General features: G+C 41.9%; 2 protein-coding genes across 2 annotated transcripts; one reads left to right on the top strand and one right to left on the bottom strand.

Moving 5' to 3' along the window:
* LOC145414026 (uncharacterized) lies at positions 1–2,258 on the bottom strand. The gene is made up of 3 exons (XM_080283593.1): positions 2,214–2,258; positions 799–910; positions 1–506 (listed from the first exon to the last, which is right to left on the bottom strand). The coding sequence occupies exons 1-3, from the start codon at positions 2,256–2,258 to the stop codon at positions 1–3; spliced, it is 663 nt and encodes a 220-aa protein (XP_080139719.1).
* Positions 2,257–18,445, top strand: LOC145414025 (uncharacterized). Its single transcript, XM_080283592.1, has 4 exons — positions 2,257–2,267; positions 3,276–3,315; positions 17,467–17,581; positions 17,928–18,445. The coding sequence occupies exons 1-4, from the start codon at positions 2,257–2,259 to the stop codon at positions 18,443–18,445; spliced, it is 684 nt and encodes a 227-aa protein (XP_080139718.1).
* Positions 18,446–18,984: the final 539 nt, after the last annotated feature.

Genomic DNA, 18,984 nt, shown 5'->3' with positions numbered 1-18,984 from the left:
TTATACTATCTCCGTGCACAAGATTTCACATGTGGTGCTTGAGTCACACTGCTGGGTATCCGGGTTGAACACCTCATTGTGTGGACACTCGTAGTGCGCCGTGTACGGGGGTTCACACTCATAGTACTTGTGACAGTCATAGGGGTCGCGAACCAGCTGCCCTGAGGCGGTGCAGTGCGGCAGACAGATATCGCAGTAGTCATAGCAGAGGCTCGGGTCAGTCGTGCATGATGTCCCACGAAAGTCGTAGTAGGGGGTCGTGGCGGGACAAGGGTTGTCCTCGACGTAGTCACCGCTCTGGAGACAAATGTAGCGTCGTGCACAATCAGTGGGGTGTGGCTGGTACGTGCCGGGGTTGAGGACCGTGCAGTCGATGCCACACGGGTCACACAGGTCCGTGCAGAAAGTCGTACCGGATGAAGGGAAAACCGTGCAGGCAAGATTAGTTTCGTCAAAGTAATAACCTGGCAAGCAGTCTATGGGATCTTCTGATGGGTGCATCTCACCTGCAGGGAAAGACCTTTTATAGATGACACAACTGCTGATATGCTGATATATTTTGAGTGAAAAATTATAGTGATGGACCTTTCTACCAACTCTAATGACAACCTGTGATATATGGCTTTTTATTTGCGATACAAAACTCTCTTTTTTTTTTCTTTTTTTTTTTCGCCAGAGGACAATGATCAGCTAACACACGTACACATCTATGTCAGGGATGTTAAGCGTAAAGGAGTTCAGTTACTGGTACAATGTTAAGCGTAAAACCTCAACAAATGGGCTCCAGGGACAACTCACCGCTAATGGCACTGCAGACATAGAATCTAGTGCAGTCGGTTGGATCTCTGACGAAATCTCCATCAGAGGCACCTGCGCAGTTCGGAGCACATACTTGCTCACTGGGCCACACCTGCCAGCGGAGAAATCTGTAATATCTGCAGTTGTTTAGATTTAGATTTAGATTTCGTAATATCTACAGCTTATTTCACGTCTTAAAGTACACGCCTGCAAGAGTTAACCGTTACTCCCGGTCCATCATTTATGCAACAGGTCAGCTCTGGAACTGTCTCCCTCTGTCTGTATTTCCTGCTTCCTATGATCTCCAGTCTTTCAAACGCAGTGTGTCCAGGCATCTCGAAATGATCGGATCTTGAATTTGTCTCTCTCTTGTATTTTGTTTTTCTCTTGGAAGGAACAACAATTGCGGGCTCGCGGCCTTTGGTTCCTTCTTCCTCCCATAAAAAAAAAAAAAAAATACGCACGTACGCTGTGTCGTAGTCAGATGCACACTTATGCCATAGTTACGTCTACAGGTATGGATCATTCACCTAGCTAGAACATACCGCCGTTAGTCATACCTGTCTCAGTCAACACCTGTCGCATTCCAATGGGGTACTTATCCGTGCCCGTACTATCACACCTGAATATTGAGGTGAATAGATTAGTACCCAGCTACCTCAGTTTCGCCTTTACCTTGATCCACGACCGTTGCGTATATTTCAATCCAAGTTTAACATCATCACTCCTAACCATGCTACTTAATACTCCTCTCTCCATCTCTGCACAGTGCACTAGAGGATGGATTTTGGTCACCCTTATTTCTTCAATTGGATCTCCTTATTGAGAGAAAAATTCCTTGCAGAGAACGAGATAGACGCAGACTCTCATTATCGTCCATTAAGGAAGTTCCCTAACACGTATCCTAAGCGATTTATTTTTGGACATGGCTGGCTAATATCCTTTTGAGCTTTCGGTATGCAAAGTATGGTGGTAATGGAAGGATTTATTTAACACAAAGGAGGACAATAAGGAATAATTAACAAAAATAAATCGCTTAGCAAAAGAGGTTAGGGAGCATCTTAACCCACGAGAATAACGGACTCAATATCGCCTCATCCGGAACGATGGTGATTTTGATATTAAGACTATTACTCCAATGGCATGTTCTATAATTGATTCTTTGTGCTTCTAGATTGCTTAGTATAGCTTAGGGGAGACTTTGCTAACTGGGGAGGTTAGAAATAGCCTTCCTAGGTACATTCCCAGCAAGATATTTCCCGTGGCTGAAGGAAAATACAGGAAAATGATCGATAGTGACGTGAGAGAGATGAAAATGACGTTGTGGGATACAAAGGTTTAATTCTGTTACCATCAGACGTTTGTACTTCGTTTAGGATGACTTGGTAAAATGAAGGTGCTAAGGACTGAATTACCTGCAGTGTGATGAGGAGGAGGAGGTGGAGGCTGAGGACGATCATGGTGGAGATGTGAGAGTGAAGTAGGGTAAATGCTGTCTGCTCCTCTTGCATTTTATACCTTCCACTCCTCCACCGGCACCCCACCTCCCCCTCCTTATCTTCCTCCTCCACCCTCCCCCAGAGCCATCCCAGTCTCCTCCACGTCCCTATACGCTATTCATCTACCACCCCTTATCGCCACCACAACTACCACCACTCCCACCATCACAGCTACCACCATTATCACCACCTCCCTTATTTCATATTACCTCCCTCCACCTTTACCCTTGTCCTCTTCTTGGAAACCTCTCTTCTTTATTTTCCTCTCGAGAGTTCCCGGTAGGCACCAACTTTTTTTTTTTTTTTTCTGCTTTCTGACTCTCCTTTCCACACTCATTCGAGAAGGTCATAGGGAAAAAAAATCGATCACTAGTTCAAAACTGGTGAAGGCAGGTCAAGATGTGTGTGTCTCTAACCACGATAGCTTCTCAACCGCTCAAGATATCACCACAAAATTTAGAGGTGCGTTTAGGGATGAAAAGCTCTTACGAGTATTGTTTTCAGTTTGTCTGTCTATGTGTCTGTGTGTATGTTAGCGTGATAACTTTGCAATCGCTCACAATATCATCACAAAATTTTACAGCTGTGTAGTAGGGATGAAAATCTACGAGTTCGAAATTGGTGAAAGTAGGTCAAGGTCAAGGTCATATTCCGTGCTTCATTAGACATGTATCGGCTCGCGGCTGGTGTGATTCTCTCCTTGGGGGGACTCTAGTTTTGTTTTTGTTTTTTCCCCTCCTCGAACGAGGGTAAAGGACAGTAGTTGGTCTCGTCAGACAGACGGGCAAAGGGCTGGTGATAGGGCTTGAGGCTTGGGCATTGCAAGGCATAGTAATAGGACAGGAATTTGTGCATGGCGGAAGATGCAGGGGCAGTGGTGTAGCTGTGTGGGGGAGTGGGGAGCCAGAATTTCTCTGTAAAAACCTTTCGTCTCTCCTTGACACCCCTTTAAATTTCAGACTGTGTAATGTTACGCAGTGCAGCAGTGAGCACCCCCCCACCCCCACCCCAGAATAGGGTTTGTCCCCATCCTAGTCCCCTCATTTGTAAAGACGGCTACGCCACTGAGTAGGGATGCTTTGAGACGAGAGAGAGAGAGAGAGAGAGAGAGAGAGAAGGGGGGGGGAAGAGGTCTTGACTGAAAATGTGAATGTGTTGTGCAGACTGAAACTAAGGCTACCGTATATCGCCAATTGGTCACCAGCTAATAACTGTATGATAGGTACAGCACTTCCAGTGATCTGCAAATGAGTGTTCTGAAGCAATGTGGTCCCGCAGTTGTACTTTTTAACTGACTGCAGAAATCATCCATGCTTTCAAGCGCAATTGCAGGTCTTCAGAGCATCATAATTACCCTCTGACTATTGCCAAAAGTCTCTAGCGTAGTCCACCTTCCATAGCCTACCTTCTGTAATTAATTAACCCCTAAACCACAAGCACTTCATGTTTCTGAAGGTAACTCACCCACATCTATCCTTAGTTCTCCAAAGAACACTTTCACCCATAAACTTAATAAACTTCCACACTTTTCACGTCTCTCTGATGCCCCGCCGGGAACTTCTCCAATAACTTCACTTCTTCCTCTTTTCCGCTTAAATTTTTTCCTGTCTCAGGTCTCAATAAAAATCTATTCGTACAGCCATTTACCCTGTGCGTCATTCTGGACGATTCCTTCGCTATTCCTCTATGTCAATCCCAGTCCGAAATTTTGGTACACGCTATTATTTGTCGTTTCAATACATTCCCTTTCTCTTCACCTCAGTACTAGTAAGGGCATCAGTAATACCACAATCATTCATTTCTTTACTTTCCTGGAGACTGGGAGGTGGAAGACAGGGTTGGTGTGGGGTCAGGTTAATGGAGAATGACGGTTTAGTTGTGTGTGTGTGTGTGTGTGTGTGTGTGTGTGTGTGTGTGTGTGTGTGTGTGTGTGTGTGTGTGTGTGTGTGTGTGAAGCCAATATCTGCTCCCTTGTCCTTTCTCCAGCCTTGACCTCCATTCAGTGACCGTGATAGTACTTGCCAATACTAAAGACCTCTGTATCTATAGCTTACTGATACGCTGCCTGTACAAGATCTTTCTCTTTTGTTCATTTGTCCTCGTTATTGGGAAGTATTTCACGTATTAGCTTGTCCCAGCGCAGAGTGACCATTCCCTACTTTGTCTTCCAAGGCCTGTATTGAGGATGCTACCTAACACCTCTTCCTAAGCGACTTGTTTAGCTTATTACACCTTGCTGTCCTCTTCTGCGTCATTTAAAATCATTCTAATAACACCATATTCTTTGTAAACAACGTACAGAATTATATTAACCAGCCGTATCCAAAAATAAATTGCTAAGGAAAGGGTGATAAGGACGAGAATACGGCCCAAGTTCCATTGTGTTTTGTGTTCCACGCTTTCTTATACCAACTTAACCCTCCCGTGGCCATAGATTTTTTTTTTTTTTTTCAATTTTATGCTAGCAAACGCAAAACTATTTTGCTGTTAAGATTAAAATGCTGGAACCTGACAGTGTTAATACTGCAACTGTTAACCCTCTAAAGGCAGGCACAACTCTATTATTCTTCCAGCCAATGTCAGTCGATTTTATGATTTTTTAAACTGAGGCTGAGTCACCGGAGCCTGAGGGAGTAAAAAAACATACGGTCATCGTCTGCCTGAACTGATTAAATCGTCCATTCCCCTCACACACACACACACACACACACACACACACACACACACACACACACACACACACACACACACACACACACACACACACACACACACACACACACACACACACACACACACACACACACACACACACACACACACACACACACACACACAGAAAAGGAAAATCATGTGTTACTAATCTGTTGAGCTATTATGACAGAGTAACAAACACAATACAGGAAAGGGAAGGATGGGTGGACAGTATCTATTTAGATTTCAAGAAAGCTTTTGACACAGTACCACACCAAAGACTTTTATGGAAACTGTACCATCAAGGAGGAATTCGAGGCAAACTGTTTTGTTGGATGCAAGACTTTCTCATAAAAAGAGAAATGAGGACAGTACTAAGAGGAAACTACTCATCATGGAAAGAAGTGACTAGTGGAGTACCACAGGGTTCGGTGCTGGCACCAATCATGTTTTTAGTGTACATAAATGATATAAACAGTAACACTGGAAATGAGAGCTATCTGAATATGTTTGCAGATGATGCAAAAATACAAAGGAGAATTACTAACACAAACTCTTGTAGGGAGCTACAAGAAGAATTAAATAAACTTCATGAATGGAGTAGTACATGGCAAATGGAATTCAATGTGGACAAGTGTCATGTAATCAAGTTTGGTAAAAGTGGAAAAAGACCTGATTGGGATTATAAGTTAGGAAATAAAACCTTATACACAGCAGAAAGAGAGAAAGACCTAGGTGTGATTATCAATAACAGACTATCTCCGGCTGACCACATCAGCGAGAAGGTACGGAACATGTATACACTGCTTGCAAATATGAGAATAGCATTCACATACATAAATGAAGACATGCTAAGAAGGATAATAACATCATTCATTAGACCAACCCTGGAATATGCATCAACAGTCTGGAGTCCTCATCTCAAAAAGCATATAGACAAGATTGAAAAAGTTCAAAGGGCCGCAACAAGATGGATACCAAGCTTATGGGACCTAAGCTACGAAGAAAGACTAAATAAACTGAATCTACCAACACTACAAAGAGAGAAGGAAAAGAGGTGACATGATAATGCTATATAAGTGCATATCAGGAAAGGAGAAAATAGACATAAATGCTTCCCGTCCGATCAGCGAAGTTAAGCAACGTTGGGTCTGGTTAGTACTTGGATGGGTGACCGCCTGGGAACACCAGATGCTGTTGGCATAACGTTCTCCCTACGTGTCAAGTGGGGTTGGTGGAGGATTAGTGCCCCTCCCTGTAAAACAATTAACTCTAAGCCCTTGGCCACCCCGTCTGGGATACATGGCGTCTGGCAATGAATGAAAATTGAATGATTACTTAACATATGGAGAAGCATCAGCAAGAGGACACTGCAAAAAACTGCATAAGAAGAGAGGTGATAAAGACGTAAGGAAATTCAGTTTCCCAAACAGAGCAATTGATCAATGGAATGCACTATCGAATGAAATAGTGTGTGCCAAAACAATTCACAAATTTAAGGATATGTACGATAAATATGGTTTAAGACACGGGACAGTACGAGCTTGACTCATTCCTGTAAAGATACAATTAGGTAAGAACAGTTAGGTAAGGTAAGAACACACACGCACTCAAAGCACTCAACGAAGACCACGCCACGAAACCAAACTAATTATTTTTCTCTCATACCTGTCTCACGCAGGGAACTTGAAATATCGTATGCTCTCTCTCTCTCTCTCTCTCTCTCTCTCTCTCTTTTACATACTAGGAAGAAAGAACCAAAGGCCAGGAGCCCGCAAATTGCTCCCTCCAAGAAAAAAACAAAAACAAGATAACAGAGAGCCAAATTCAAGATCTGTACGTTTCGGGCCACCTCACACCATCCACTCATCAAATAGTCTCATGTCCATCATCCCAGAAGAGAAGGAATCACCGCATTTAGGAAAGGATTAGTTCTCTCTCTCTCTCTCTCTCTCTCTCTCTCTCTCTCTCTCTCTCTCTCTCTCTCTCTCCCTCTGTGTTCAATACGTGTAACTTTAACATAGAATTAAGGAGTTGCCCCGACACTGAGAGGGTTAATTAGCTCTTTTATACACATATGACTTATTGTAAGGCAAATAAAATCATCTGGCATTGATTGGATATAATAATAATAATAATAATAATAATAATAATAAAATAATAATAAAATAATAATAATAATAATAATATTAATAATAATAATAATAAAGCTGTTTCACCATGAAGGGATAAGGGTAGGAATATATGCGCCTTCAGGAGGGGAATGTCCTTGGTCACTTCCAGCCACCAGGTCATCTTACGCCCTCCTCTCGCTTTTGAGGCTCAAGACATCCACCTGCACCAAGTCACACCCATAGTACGGAGTGACAGGCGGTATGAGTACACCCTATTAAAATGGTCTTTGTAGGGGGTACAGCGTTACTGGTGCGTTAGGGCAAGGATTGAGCAGGGTGTGCAGAGAGAGGTAATTTTTTGTAAGATTTGTATACAGTTTTTTTGTTTATTCGGAGCAGACTTAGGACATTACTTCGGAAAGTCCATCAGATTAATTCCGGGAAGACTGCTGTGACACTCAACAATTAATATAAACACCCGTATTTTTAAACTCAATTTTTTATCTTTTAAATGTCAGTACCCTATCATTCTCGGACACTCTGGGATCCTGCTCACCTGCGTACTGTACCTGGTCTCTCTTCATATCGTTTACTTAATTGACGTCGGTGATAGAGTTACGTCGAATTCTGGACGTTTCGAAACACCAGCGATAAACCTGACGTCAATGCTGTGTTCCTGGACAGTGATTAGGACTGGAATTCTCAGACATATCTACGATCGATTCCCGAGTCGTAATTTAGGTATGTTTTACAGGAAGAGGAGGGAAGATTCTGCACCCCATTCCTTCCTTCCTCCTGCAGAAAACAGTTATAATCCTGCAGTAATTTCGTGTCGTAGCTTAAGATTAATTTTTGAACTTTTAACAGGACAAAGAGGACGATTCTACAGCCTTCTTGTCCTTCGTGCACATCAAAACAAGTCTTATCTGGTGACTTTTTTTCCTCTATACTCTTGCTACTTGTTTACATTTTCCACTGTACACTTGCTACTTATGTATATTAATTTTTTATGGAATTTTCAAACTGGGAGAATTAAATATTGCCTTCATTGGCCCTTGGAGGTTCTTATGGACTGACCAAAAAAAAAAAAAAAGAAAGAGTGAAATAATAATGCAATAATACGTCATAAGCAATTTGAGACAACGTTACAATTATGTAGCGAAATTCCTTTGTCGATACTTGTACACATCAGCCCACGAAAAATATATATACTTTATGAGAGAGAGAGAGAGAGAGAGAGAGAGAGAGAGAGAGAGAGAGAGAGAGAGAGAGAGAGAGAGAGAGAAACGGGTGCTTGTGCAACGAAAGAGAGCAGGAAAAAAGATAATGTCAGAGAAATAACACCACCTGCTCTCTCTCATGGACGTTAGGTTGTTGATATGGGAGGCCCCGTAACACCTCGTCCTGGGCGATTTTTTTTCCTGTATTACACTTCAGGACGCTTTCAGCACCGGTCAGCTTCTTGGTTATGGAAACGTCCCTCAACTACTTACCTATCCCCCGAAAAGAGGATGGTGAATTGCAGGAAGCCATCTGAAGCCTGCAGTCCACTGGGTTCACGTTTCAGATGAGCTGGGGATGCATTACTACTTTTATCGTTATCATTTACATCAGTGACATAAAAGAGGTATATGAGAGAGGGGGGGGGGTGAGCTGGGAGGAGGGCAGTGAAATGGCGGGGGACAGGACGACATGGAGGCGATTTGTTTGTGGCCACCCCTTGAGGGATTGAGGCGTCTGGCAAGAGATAGAAATAGAAGATAATATGGTTTAAGAGGCATAACAGAAATAAATCGCTTAGGAAGAGGCGTTACGAAGCATCTATATAAACTGCACGATAGCCTATACAGGGACACGTCTGGGATGGGGGAAGGCGTATTGGTTAGCACGTCCAGCCCGTAACTGAAAGAACTTGGGGTCAAATCATGGACTGATCAGACTTTTGGGCATAAGTTGTTTCCCCCTTTTGTTCCTCTTTACCCAGCCGTACAATTAGGGACCTGGGCGTAACGCTGACGGTTGCGGGTTAGATTCTGGGGGAGGATTATCACTCAGCAAGGATTTATTGTCTGTCTTTAGGATTCTCGTGCAATTGGTAGGTACTTATTTTAGCCTGCTGTTCCGATCTAGATATATATTTTCTGCTTCTATCTCTCTATTTATCTATCTGTCTAACTGTCTGCCTGTCTATCTATCTATCTGTCTATCTATCCGTCTAACTGTCTGTCTGTCTATGTCTGTCTAACTGTCTGCCTATCTATCTATCTATCTATCTGTCTAATTGTCTATCTGTCTGTCTTTCTATCTATCAATCTGTCTAACTGTCTGTCTGTCTATCTATCTGTCTATCTATCTACCTGTCTGTCTTTGTCTACCTATCTATCTATCTGTCTGTCCATCTCTCTCTATCTATCTGTCTAACTGTGTCTGTCTATCTGTCTATCTATCTATCTGTCTATCTGCCTGCCTATCTGTCTATCTATCTATCTATCTATCTATCTGACGGCACATTCCATCCCTACTCAGCAACGACCTTTCTTCCCACAACACACAATCCTCCCTCACATACCTTTGCACCACCTCGTTCTGGGGCTCCTTCTCCCACCTATCTCACTCCCGTAGCTCTCCTAGTCAGTCTCTTATTTTTTTTCGTTCTAGATGGGCTAACCACATCGAAATTTGTTACTCTTGGAAACGCGTCAGCCTCATCACCACCTTCATCAATAATTCCTTCATTTTTCATTTCTTCATTTCTCCCTCTATGACGCTACGCAGGTATTTCTGAGTAAAGGGACGCTGAGAATACTGTACACATAGACACACACACACACACACACACATACAAAATAGTATAAAAGGAGGAAGGTGAGAGGAAGCACACACACACATACACACACACACACACACACACACACACACACACACACACACACACACACACACACACACACACACACACACACACACACACACACACACACACACACACACACACACACACACAGAACGAGAGAGAGAGAGAGAGAGAGAGAGAGAGAGAGAGACAGACAGACAGACAGACAGACAGACAGACAGACAGAGAATGGTATAAAAGGAAGAAGGTGAGAGGAAACACACACACACACACACACACACACACACACACACACACACACACACACACAGAAAGAGAGAGAGAGAGAGAGAGAGAGAGAGAGAGAGAGAGAGAGAGAGAGGATGGTATAAAAGAAGGAACATAAGAACATAAGAAGAGAGGATAACTGCAGTAGGCCGGTTGGCCCATGCTAAGCAGCTCCTAGAAGAGTAACTGAACTACTAGAATGAGATAAGGATAGCAAAGAAGAAGGCTCTCCCCCGCCCTCCAAACCCTCCAGCCGAAGCCGGCAGGAAAAAGTCAGAAAGAACACCACGCCGTATAGAAAAACTGGCGTGGACATTTTACAGGAAAGTGTGAAAGGAAAATAGAGACTATCATAGTGTAACCTGAAAAGAAAATTTTTTTGAATTAGTATTGGTTATAAGATTTTCTTCATTCTATATCCACCCCTTATTTGTCATATGCTTATCTAGCCTATGCTTGAAACTCTCAATGGAAGAGGCAGCAACTACTTTACTAGGTAGCTTATTCCATTCGTCTACTACTCTATTACCAAACCAATTTCTACCGATTTCCTTTCTGAAACGGAATTTTTCTAGTTTGAAACCATTATTTCTAGTTCTATCCTGTATGCTCACTTTAAGTACCTTGCTAATATCTCCCTTATTTATACCATTCATCCACTTAAACACCTCAATTAAGTCTCCCCTTACTCTACGTCTCTCTAGCGAATGCAGACTTAGTCTTTTCAGTCTGTCTTCATATGACAGGTTCCGGACGTCATGTATCATTTTAGTCATTCTTCTCTGTACATTTTCTAACGAATTAATATCCATTCTATAGTAAGGACACCAAAATTGTACTGCGTAGTCTAAATGTGGCCTTACTAATGCTAGATAAAGTTTCAGTATTACTTTAGATGATCTATTGCTCACGCTTCTCGAAATAAATCCTAGGACCCTATTTGCTTTATTTCTCGCATTAATACATTGTTGCCTTGGTTTAAGGTCGTTACTAATCATAACTCCTAGATCTCTCTCGCATACCGATTTGCTAATTTCTTTGTTATCTAAGCTGTATTTAGTATCTCCAATGGTCTTGCCTACGTTAAGTATTTACATTTTTCAACGTTAAATTCCATTTGCCAAGTTTTAGACCATTTGGACAATGTATCGAGGTCTTTTTGTAAGTTATGGCAATCGTCAGTCGAGTTAATGATACGCCCTATTTTTGTATCGTCGGCAAATTTGCTAATGCTGCTATTGACTCTTAAGTCTAGATCATTTATATATATGATAAATAATAAGGGACCGAGTACTGAACCCTGTGGTACACCGCTAGTTACTAATCCCCAGTCCGACTTAGTTCCATTTATTAATACTCTCTGCTTTCGTCCTTTCAGCCAGGATTCTATCCATTTTAAGATATCGCCGTCTATACCGTGTGCTCGAACCTTTCTAACTAACCTTTCGTGTGGGACCCTATCAAAAGCTTTACTAAAGTCCAGATAAATAACATCGTAAGCTTTATCGCTATCTACTGCCTCATAGACCTCCGAGTAGAATGGCAACAAATTTGTGAGGCAGGATCGTCCTTGCCTGAATCCGTGCTGACTTTCGTTATAAGATTAAATCTTTCTAAGTGTTCTCTAATCTTATTTGCCAAAATTGACTCTAACATTTTTCCTACTATTGACGTTAGACTTATCGGACGATAATTCGACGCAGCTGATTTATCACCCTTTTTAAAGATGGGCACTACGTTTGCGGTTTTCCACGCCTCTGGAACTTCTCCTGAACTTAAAGAGTCATTAAATAACGTTAAAAGTGGCTGACATAATTCTTCTTTGGTTTCTTTTATAATTTTTGCATATATATCGTCCGGACCTGGCGATTTTTGAGGTTTTAACTTATTAATTTCTTTCAATACGTCCTCCTTACTAATGGTTATTTTACTAAGAATATTTTCCGTATTCTCATGGTAAATATTTGCTGCTTGAGGGACCAGGCTTAGATTTTTCTTGGTGAATACTGATATGAAATAATTATTTAGGATGGAGCACATTTCTTTATCTTCACTGGTAATGTCACCTGATTCTGTTCTGAGTGGTCCTATCCTATCTTTATTTTTCGCACGGTACATTTGATAAAAACCCTTGGGGTTTTCTTTTGATTCACTAGCAACCTTAATTTCATAACTTCTCTTTGCTTTTCTTATCTCCCTCTTTACTTCTCTATTTAAAATCGTGTATCGGTTACGTAAGTGTTCCTCTCCACGTTTTATTTTTCTATATATTCCTTTCCTTTGGCCTATGAGAGATTTTAATCTGTTGTTTAACCATCTTGGTTCTGAATTATTAGTTCTAAACGGTTTTGAAGGAATATATCTATCTTGGCCTCCGTGTATTATATTTATTAACTCGTTATACTTCTCACTGGTTGAACGTCTGTTTGGTACTGGAGCTGAGTTAATTTCCGTCACCTGGACTACATTCCTATCTACCACCTCCCCCCTCACAGACACCTGACGGACATCCCCACGTGTTTCCTGTGCCTGACCTATGACCTGGAGTTCCCCACTGACCTGGCATTCCCTCAAATAGCTAATCTCCCTGTGGAATACCGTTCGAAAATAAGCTCTTAAGCCATCGAAATCTCCTAGACGAAAATTAGGAACGGTGGAGGTATTTTCAGTGGAACAGACATCCCAAATAAATTTGAACTTAATTTCTTCATGATCGCTATTACCAAGTCGTCCACCAACCTCTATATCGCTAATGATATTTTCTTTATTAGCTAAAACCAAATCTAGTATATTATTACCTCTGGTGGGCTCCCTGATATACTGATAAAGGAAATTATCCTGTACAACCTCTAGAAATTCCTCTGACTCTGCATCTCCTGTCTGATTTCTCCAATCTATCCTTGGCAGATTAAGGTCCCCTACAATTATTACTAAGCTGGACTGTGATGCTTTCCTTATTTCCTCCCAGAGGTATTTACTATCAGCTCTACTTAATTTAGGAGATCTGTAAATTGCTCCTAAGACTAATTTCTCCCTATTGTTACTAATTTCAACCCAGACACTTTCTGTGTCCCTATTTACTTTAATGTCTGCTTTATTGTAACAGTTTAATGAATCCTTTACATAAATAGCTACCCCTCCCCCCTTTCTTCCCTGACGGTTTGACACAAAAATATTATAGCCTTTTATCTGATATTCTGCTAAAAATTCTCGAGTGTCTGTTTTCATCCAAGTTTCACTAATAACGGCAATGTCTATTTTCTCTGTACAAATTAAAGCCCTCAGTTCATCCATTTTATTACGTAAACTCCGGCTGTTTGTGTAGTACACTTTCAGATTATTACGAGTAGTTATGCCTCTACCTTGGCATTTACTGTTATTTATTTTATTACTAACTGGGAAACTCTTTACTTTACTAATGTAACAATTTTTTGTACTATCGCTTATCACCCTTCTATCATCGCTTGTTCTATCATCTATCATCGCCTGCTCAATTTGAGGTGCCTGAGTGGATGTATCTACACTATTGGTTGAACTTTTGTTCTTAATTTTGCAAGTATCGATGCATCTATCCAAACATGGTAATAATGATTTCTGAATGTAGCTGCTGCATCTTCCTGTACACCTACTTCTCAATATCGAAAAAATCCCTCCAACTCCCTATCTATCATTCCAGCTAAAACAGTAACTCCCTGCCTGTTAAGATGAGTCCCATCCCAACTATACAAGGCACTCCGTCCATAAAACCGGTCCCAGCTGTCTATGAAAGGTATTGCATTGTCTTTGCAATACCTTTCAAGGCGGCAATTAAATCCTATTGTCCTGCTCAACCATTCCCTTCCAACCCGCCACCTTGGTAAAACACCAAGCACTACAGGGGTTCCTCCCCTCTCCCTAGCCTTTTCTAACATCAACTTGTACCTTTTCCACAGTACCTCACTCTTACGGCTACTAATATCATTGCCTCCTACACTGAGGCACACAGTGGGTTTGTCACCACTTTCCTTTACGATATTTGAAATTTTTTCTACCACATTAGCCACCCTGGCCCCTGGAAGACACATGTTTAGCGAGTGGAGTATACATGGCCCTGTTCAGATATCTCACCTGGGAGTCTCCAACAACAGCAACATTTTTCTTACCTTTCTTGTTTTGTTTATACTTACCTGTACTGGAAGTTCTCTCACCGTCCTTCTCCTCTGCTTCCCTCTCTGCCTTCCCTTCACATTCGTCCCGTAGTGCGTCGAATGCATTAGTTGTCTTAACTTCCGTTTGCTTTTTAAGAGTGAACTTCGTTGCACCCTTGTTAACTAGTGTCCAACCTCCAGCCTTTTTCTCTTTCTCCTCCAACATCTCCTCCAACAATTCCCTCATCTGTGACTTCTCCTGCCTGAGAATTTGTACCTCCCCCTTCAGTTCGAGAAGTTCCTCCTTTAATTCAAGGTAGTCCTTTTCAATACCTGCAGTGGGGACACAGCTCTCTGCCGAGGAAGCCATTACGCACTAGTTCACACAAGGTAGCACAGCACTATCACGGGTCACTACGGGTCACCACAACACACACTCTCACGGATCACTAGCACAGCACTATCGCTGATCACTACAACACACTAACACAACCACTATCACAGATCACTAAAGCACACCACAGGTCTCAGGCACGTCTAAGCAGACTGACCTCACGAGAGCAGACTGACTGACCTCACGAGAGCAGGAGAGAAAGAAAAAAAATGGTTGTTCAGTGAAAGAAGGGGGGAAAATGGAATGGATGGCTTGGACTGAGAGAAAGAAGAGTTGCAATCATAGAAAATGGACTAGAAACCAAGGAGAAAAGGGAATGAAAAAAAAAAAACACTAAAATATACAAACGAACCCCTTTCAGCGCGATTATGCCTTTGTTACGTTATTTTTCGGCTATCTTGACAAATATAGTCAATTTAGGGAAGACTTTTCTAGCTAGAGAATTTGCCACATCCTCATTAACCCCTTCACTCCTTTGGATTCTCTTAAATTGAATAAAGTCGTTTGGTGTGGCAAGAGCAAAACTGGATAGACATTATTACGCTTTAATTGCACTTTAAATACACTAGAATTCTTTACTGCAAAATATGACCAGCGTATTTCGAGTTTTGAGACCAACTTATGTTTCAGTTATCGCTGCTCGAACATGCTACTTGCTACATGTACTTGCAACCACGCACACTCACTTAAATATACACTCTTAAGCTACACCTTCTGCTTATCTAATTTTTCGCAGCGCGTTTAGTTAGACAAACACACGTAAAGAATTATTATCTATAAATATCACGGGCCAGTTACAAATATGACCTGAGCATCGTTGTTGGCTGCAGATACAATGATTCTTTTTAAAGATAATTGACGGATCTTTCAATCATCATTTTGTTGCATCTTTATCTCTTTTCTATCGCTACTTCAATGGTCACTGCTCCTCTGAACTGCCTCGACCATTATGGCTGGCACGTGGCGCCCGTCTAGCAGCAAATTCTCATCTCTTTTCTGTCCAGCTCTCTGAGGCAAGAATTAACGGTACTCCCAGTCCTTCATCTATGCACCAGGTCAACTCTGAAACTGCCTTCCTCTGTCTGTATTTCCTACTGCCAATGGCCAGCCCTTTAAATGCAGTTTGTCCAGGCATCTCGAAACGAACGGATCTTGAATTTGGCTTTCTGTTATCTTATTCTTGGGGGGAACAATCTTGAGGGCTTCTAGCTTTTGGTTCCTTCTTTCTTGTATTAAGGAAAAAAAATCTTACTTCCCTTACCCAGGAATCAGTATAGACATTACATTTACTGTACTTTTTTTTTTTTTTTAATGTGAGGAAGAAGGAACAAAAGACCAGGAGCCCACAAATTGTTCCTCCAAGAAAAAAAAAAATTAACTGAGACCCAAATTCAAAATCCGTTCAGTTCGAGATGCCTGGACACAATGCGTTTGAAAGACAGGAGAAAATACGTACATGATGTAGGAAATACTTACATGATGCGTCATCACACTGAAAGGGTTAAGAGAAGATAAATGTGTAAGGAAGGAAGTCTGAAAAGGAATTAATGAAATTTAACGATAAGTCAGGGGAAGGAGAGAAGCACATCATTGCGGGAGGTGAGGTAAGAGTGGGGAAACGACCAGTTGGAGGGGTGGAGCTGATATAAGATACGGGGAAGAGACCACTAACACACTAGTCATCTACTGTCATGCATCACACTTTCCACCTCCTCTTGCTCCTCACATTGCACGTAAGTCATCACATACCCTCACACTGTACGTAAGTCATCGCGCTCCCCCACACTGCACGTAAGGCATCACGCTTTTAGACTCAGTGTATATACTGTCTCATCAAACATTCCCTAATTCATCATGTTGTCTTTTCGTTCATCATCCCTTTCTCACAGAGCCTTTTCTTTTTTCTTTCTTCCTTTTTTTCTTTTTTTTTATTCTTTTCTTTCTTTCTGTCTTTTTTTTTCTTTTTTTTTTTTACTTTCTGTGACACACCAAATCAACCCACATCACCAAAACAGTTCTGCAGTCAACCATACAGTTCAGTACAGTCATACAGTCCTGTGTATGGAAATAAACAAGGTATGCCGGTAGTATGTGAAAATTATGTCCAGTTAATGTAATATGTGAGTATGAATTGTTAATGAGCAGTTACGCAAATCAAAGTTCTTGCTGTGAGAAGAATCTGAACTGTGTGTGGTATGAGTGTGTTGGTGGGATCTGCAAATATTTTAGTGAGGAGTAAATTTAGGAAGACAGAAAAAAGTGTGTCACCCGTCCATAGATGTTGATACAGGATCTAATTTCAAGAATGTAGCGAAATGGCAAGGGAGAGGGCGACATGGAAGGGATTTGTTTGTGGGCACCCTTTACGGAATTAAGGCGTTTGGTTTTAGGCAGACAGATAGATGGCGTTCGGGTATATAGATTCATTAGTTGAATATATGGATTACCCACTGGATGATAAGAGGGATTGCCTGATTTTAAGCAATTGTTTTTAGATTATGCAAAGAAATAATGGATATGCGCATGGATCCAGCAGACAGACATGTGATTTTTTCATAACTATGCCTTCTTGCTGTATAACTCCTTCCCGTATATATTTTCACCTCAACGGCGTTCTGTGTGGGTAAGTATGATACCTAGTGTGAGTGAGTATGATACCTAGTGTGAGTGAGTATGATACCTAGTGTGAGTGAGTATGATACCTAGTGTACCGTGACAGGTGTGGCGCAGTGTGCAGGTGTGTGCCCCCGACTGCGCTGATGCTGCCGGCAGTAATAACCTTGTGAGGGACCCTACCAACTGCGCCCGGTACTACCCCTGCAGAATGGTAAACGGTAAGTGGAGAGATTGGAGAATGAGAGACTGACTGGGAGAGTATGAGTGAGGTGGGGGAAGAGGGAAAGGGGGAGTCTGAGTATGAGATAGAGATGGGATGGAGATATATGAGACAGGGGATGAGATCTGGAGAATGGGCACACTGATGGTGGTGAAAAAAGTGACATGGAGACGAATCGTTTGTGGTCACCTCTTTAGGATTAAGCTGTGTGGCTATAGATAAAGTTTTTCTCATCACAACACCGCTGATAATTTTTCCTTACTAACACTTCTGCAGGAAAATTTGCAGTATAGATTATCAAACTCCGCTTAGACAAATTTCAGTTAGTAATTGTGCACTTACAGGGGAGATGCACCCGTCCGCAGTGCCTCTGGAGTGTCCCACAGGGCAGTACTTCGACGACGTAACCAATCCTGCCAATCCTACATGCGCAGACGTGCCCTCTACTGGCTCCAATGTCACCTACTGCGAGAACCTGTGTAATCCATGTGAGGTGTGGTGTGACGAACCTGATGATTCGGGCCATCTCGTTCCTGATCCCGGGAACTGCTTGATATTCTACGTGTGCCTTACCAGTGGCCCTTCACAGGCATATGAGTGTGAGAGCCCAGAAAGTTATTACGACTATAGAGCTGAGACGTGCACTTTGGACGATACGGTTTGCTATGACTACTGCGATATATGCGAGATTCATTGCACTACATCTGGCGAGCGTGTCCCTGATCCCTACAACTGCCACAACTTCTACGAGTGCCAGCCTCCTCACAAGGCGTTATTTGAGTGTCCCGACGATTATCACTTTGACGCCACAGTTGCAACGTGTCTACCAGGTGATACATGCACACCTATCTGCGAGGTTTAGGGGAAAGTGTGACGGCAGGTAATTAATTGTACAGGTTAATAACAAGGCGTGAAGAGAGGTGTCTAAATGCGAAGGCCATTGTTGTTAAGCCAGAGTTGAGTCTCGTTCATTTATTTATTTATTTATTTTTTATTTTTTATAAGAATCAGACGCTTTAACTTCCACACCTCTAACAACGACGGGTGGCCAAAATCTTCACCCCTGCCTCTGTCTATCTTTCTGTCAGTGGAAGTAGATAAAATATAGGAAGTTAAAAGTGTGTAAGCTGTAACAGACCCTTTATGTGTAGCCTTTGAGGAAATTATGTGGATGTAAGAGTGCAGCAGACTCTTTTATGTGCAGCTTTAAATAAAATTGTGAGGTAATAACACTGATTTTGTGTAATATTCAGTTTTGCAAGGTAATTCAAAAGACTGCTGATTTCGAAAGACTACCACTGCTACTACTACTACTACTGCTGCTGCTGCTGCTACTACTACCACTACTACTACTACTACTACTACTACTACTACTACTACTACTACTACTACTACTACCAT

This window comes from Coenobita brevimanus, chromosome 98 (genome assembly GCF_032717465.1).
Source record: "Coenobita brevimanus isolate Jiangsu-jjx chromosome 98, ASM3271746v2, whole genome shotgun sequence".
NCBI lineage: Eukaryota > Metazoa > Arthropoda > Malacostraca > Decapoda > Coenobitidae > Coenobita > Coenobita brevimanus.
This window is presented reverse-complemented; position numbering and strand designations above follow the sequence as displayed.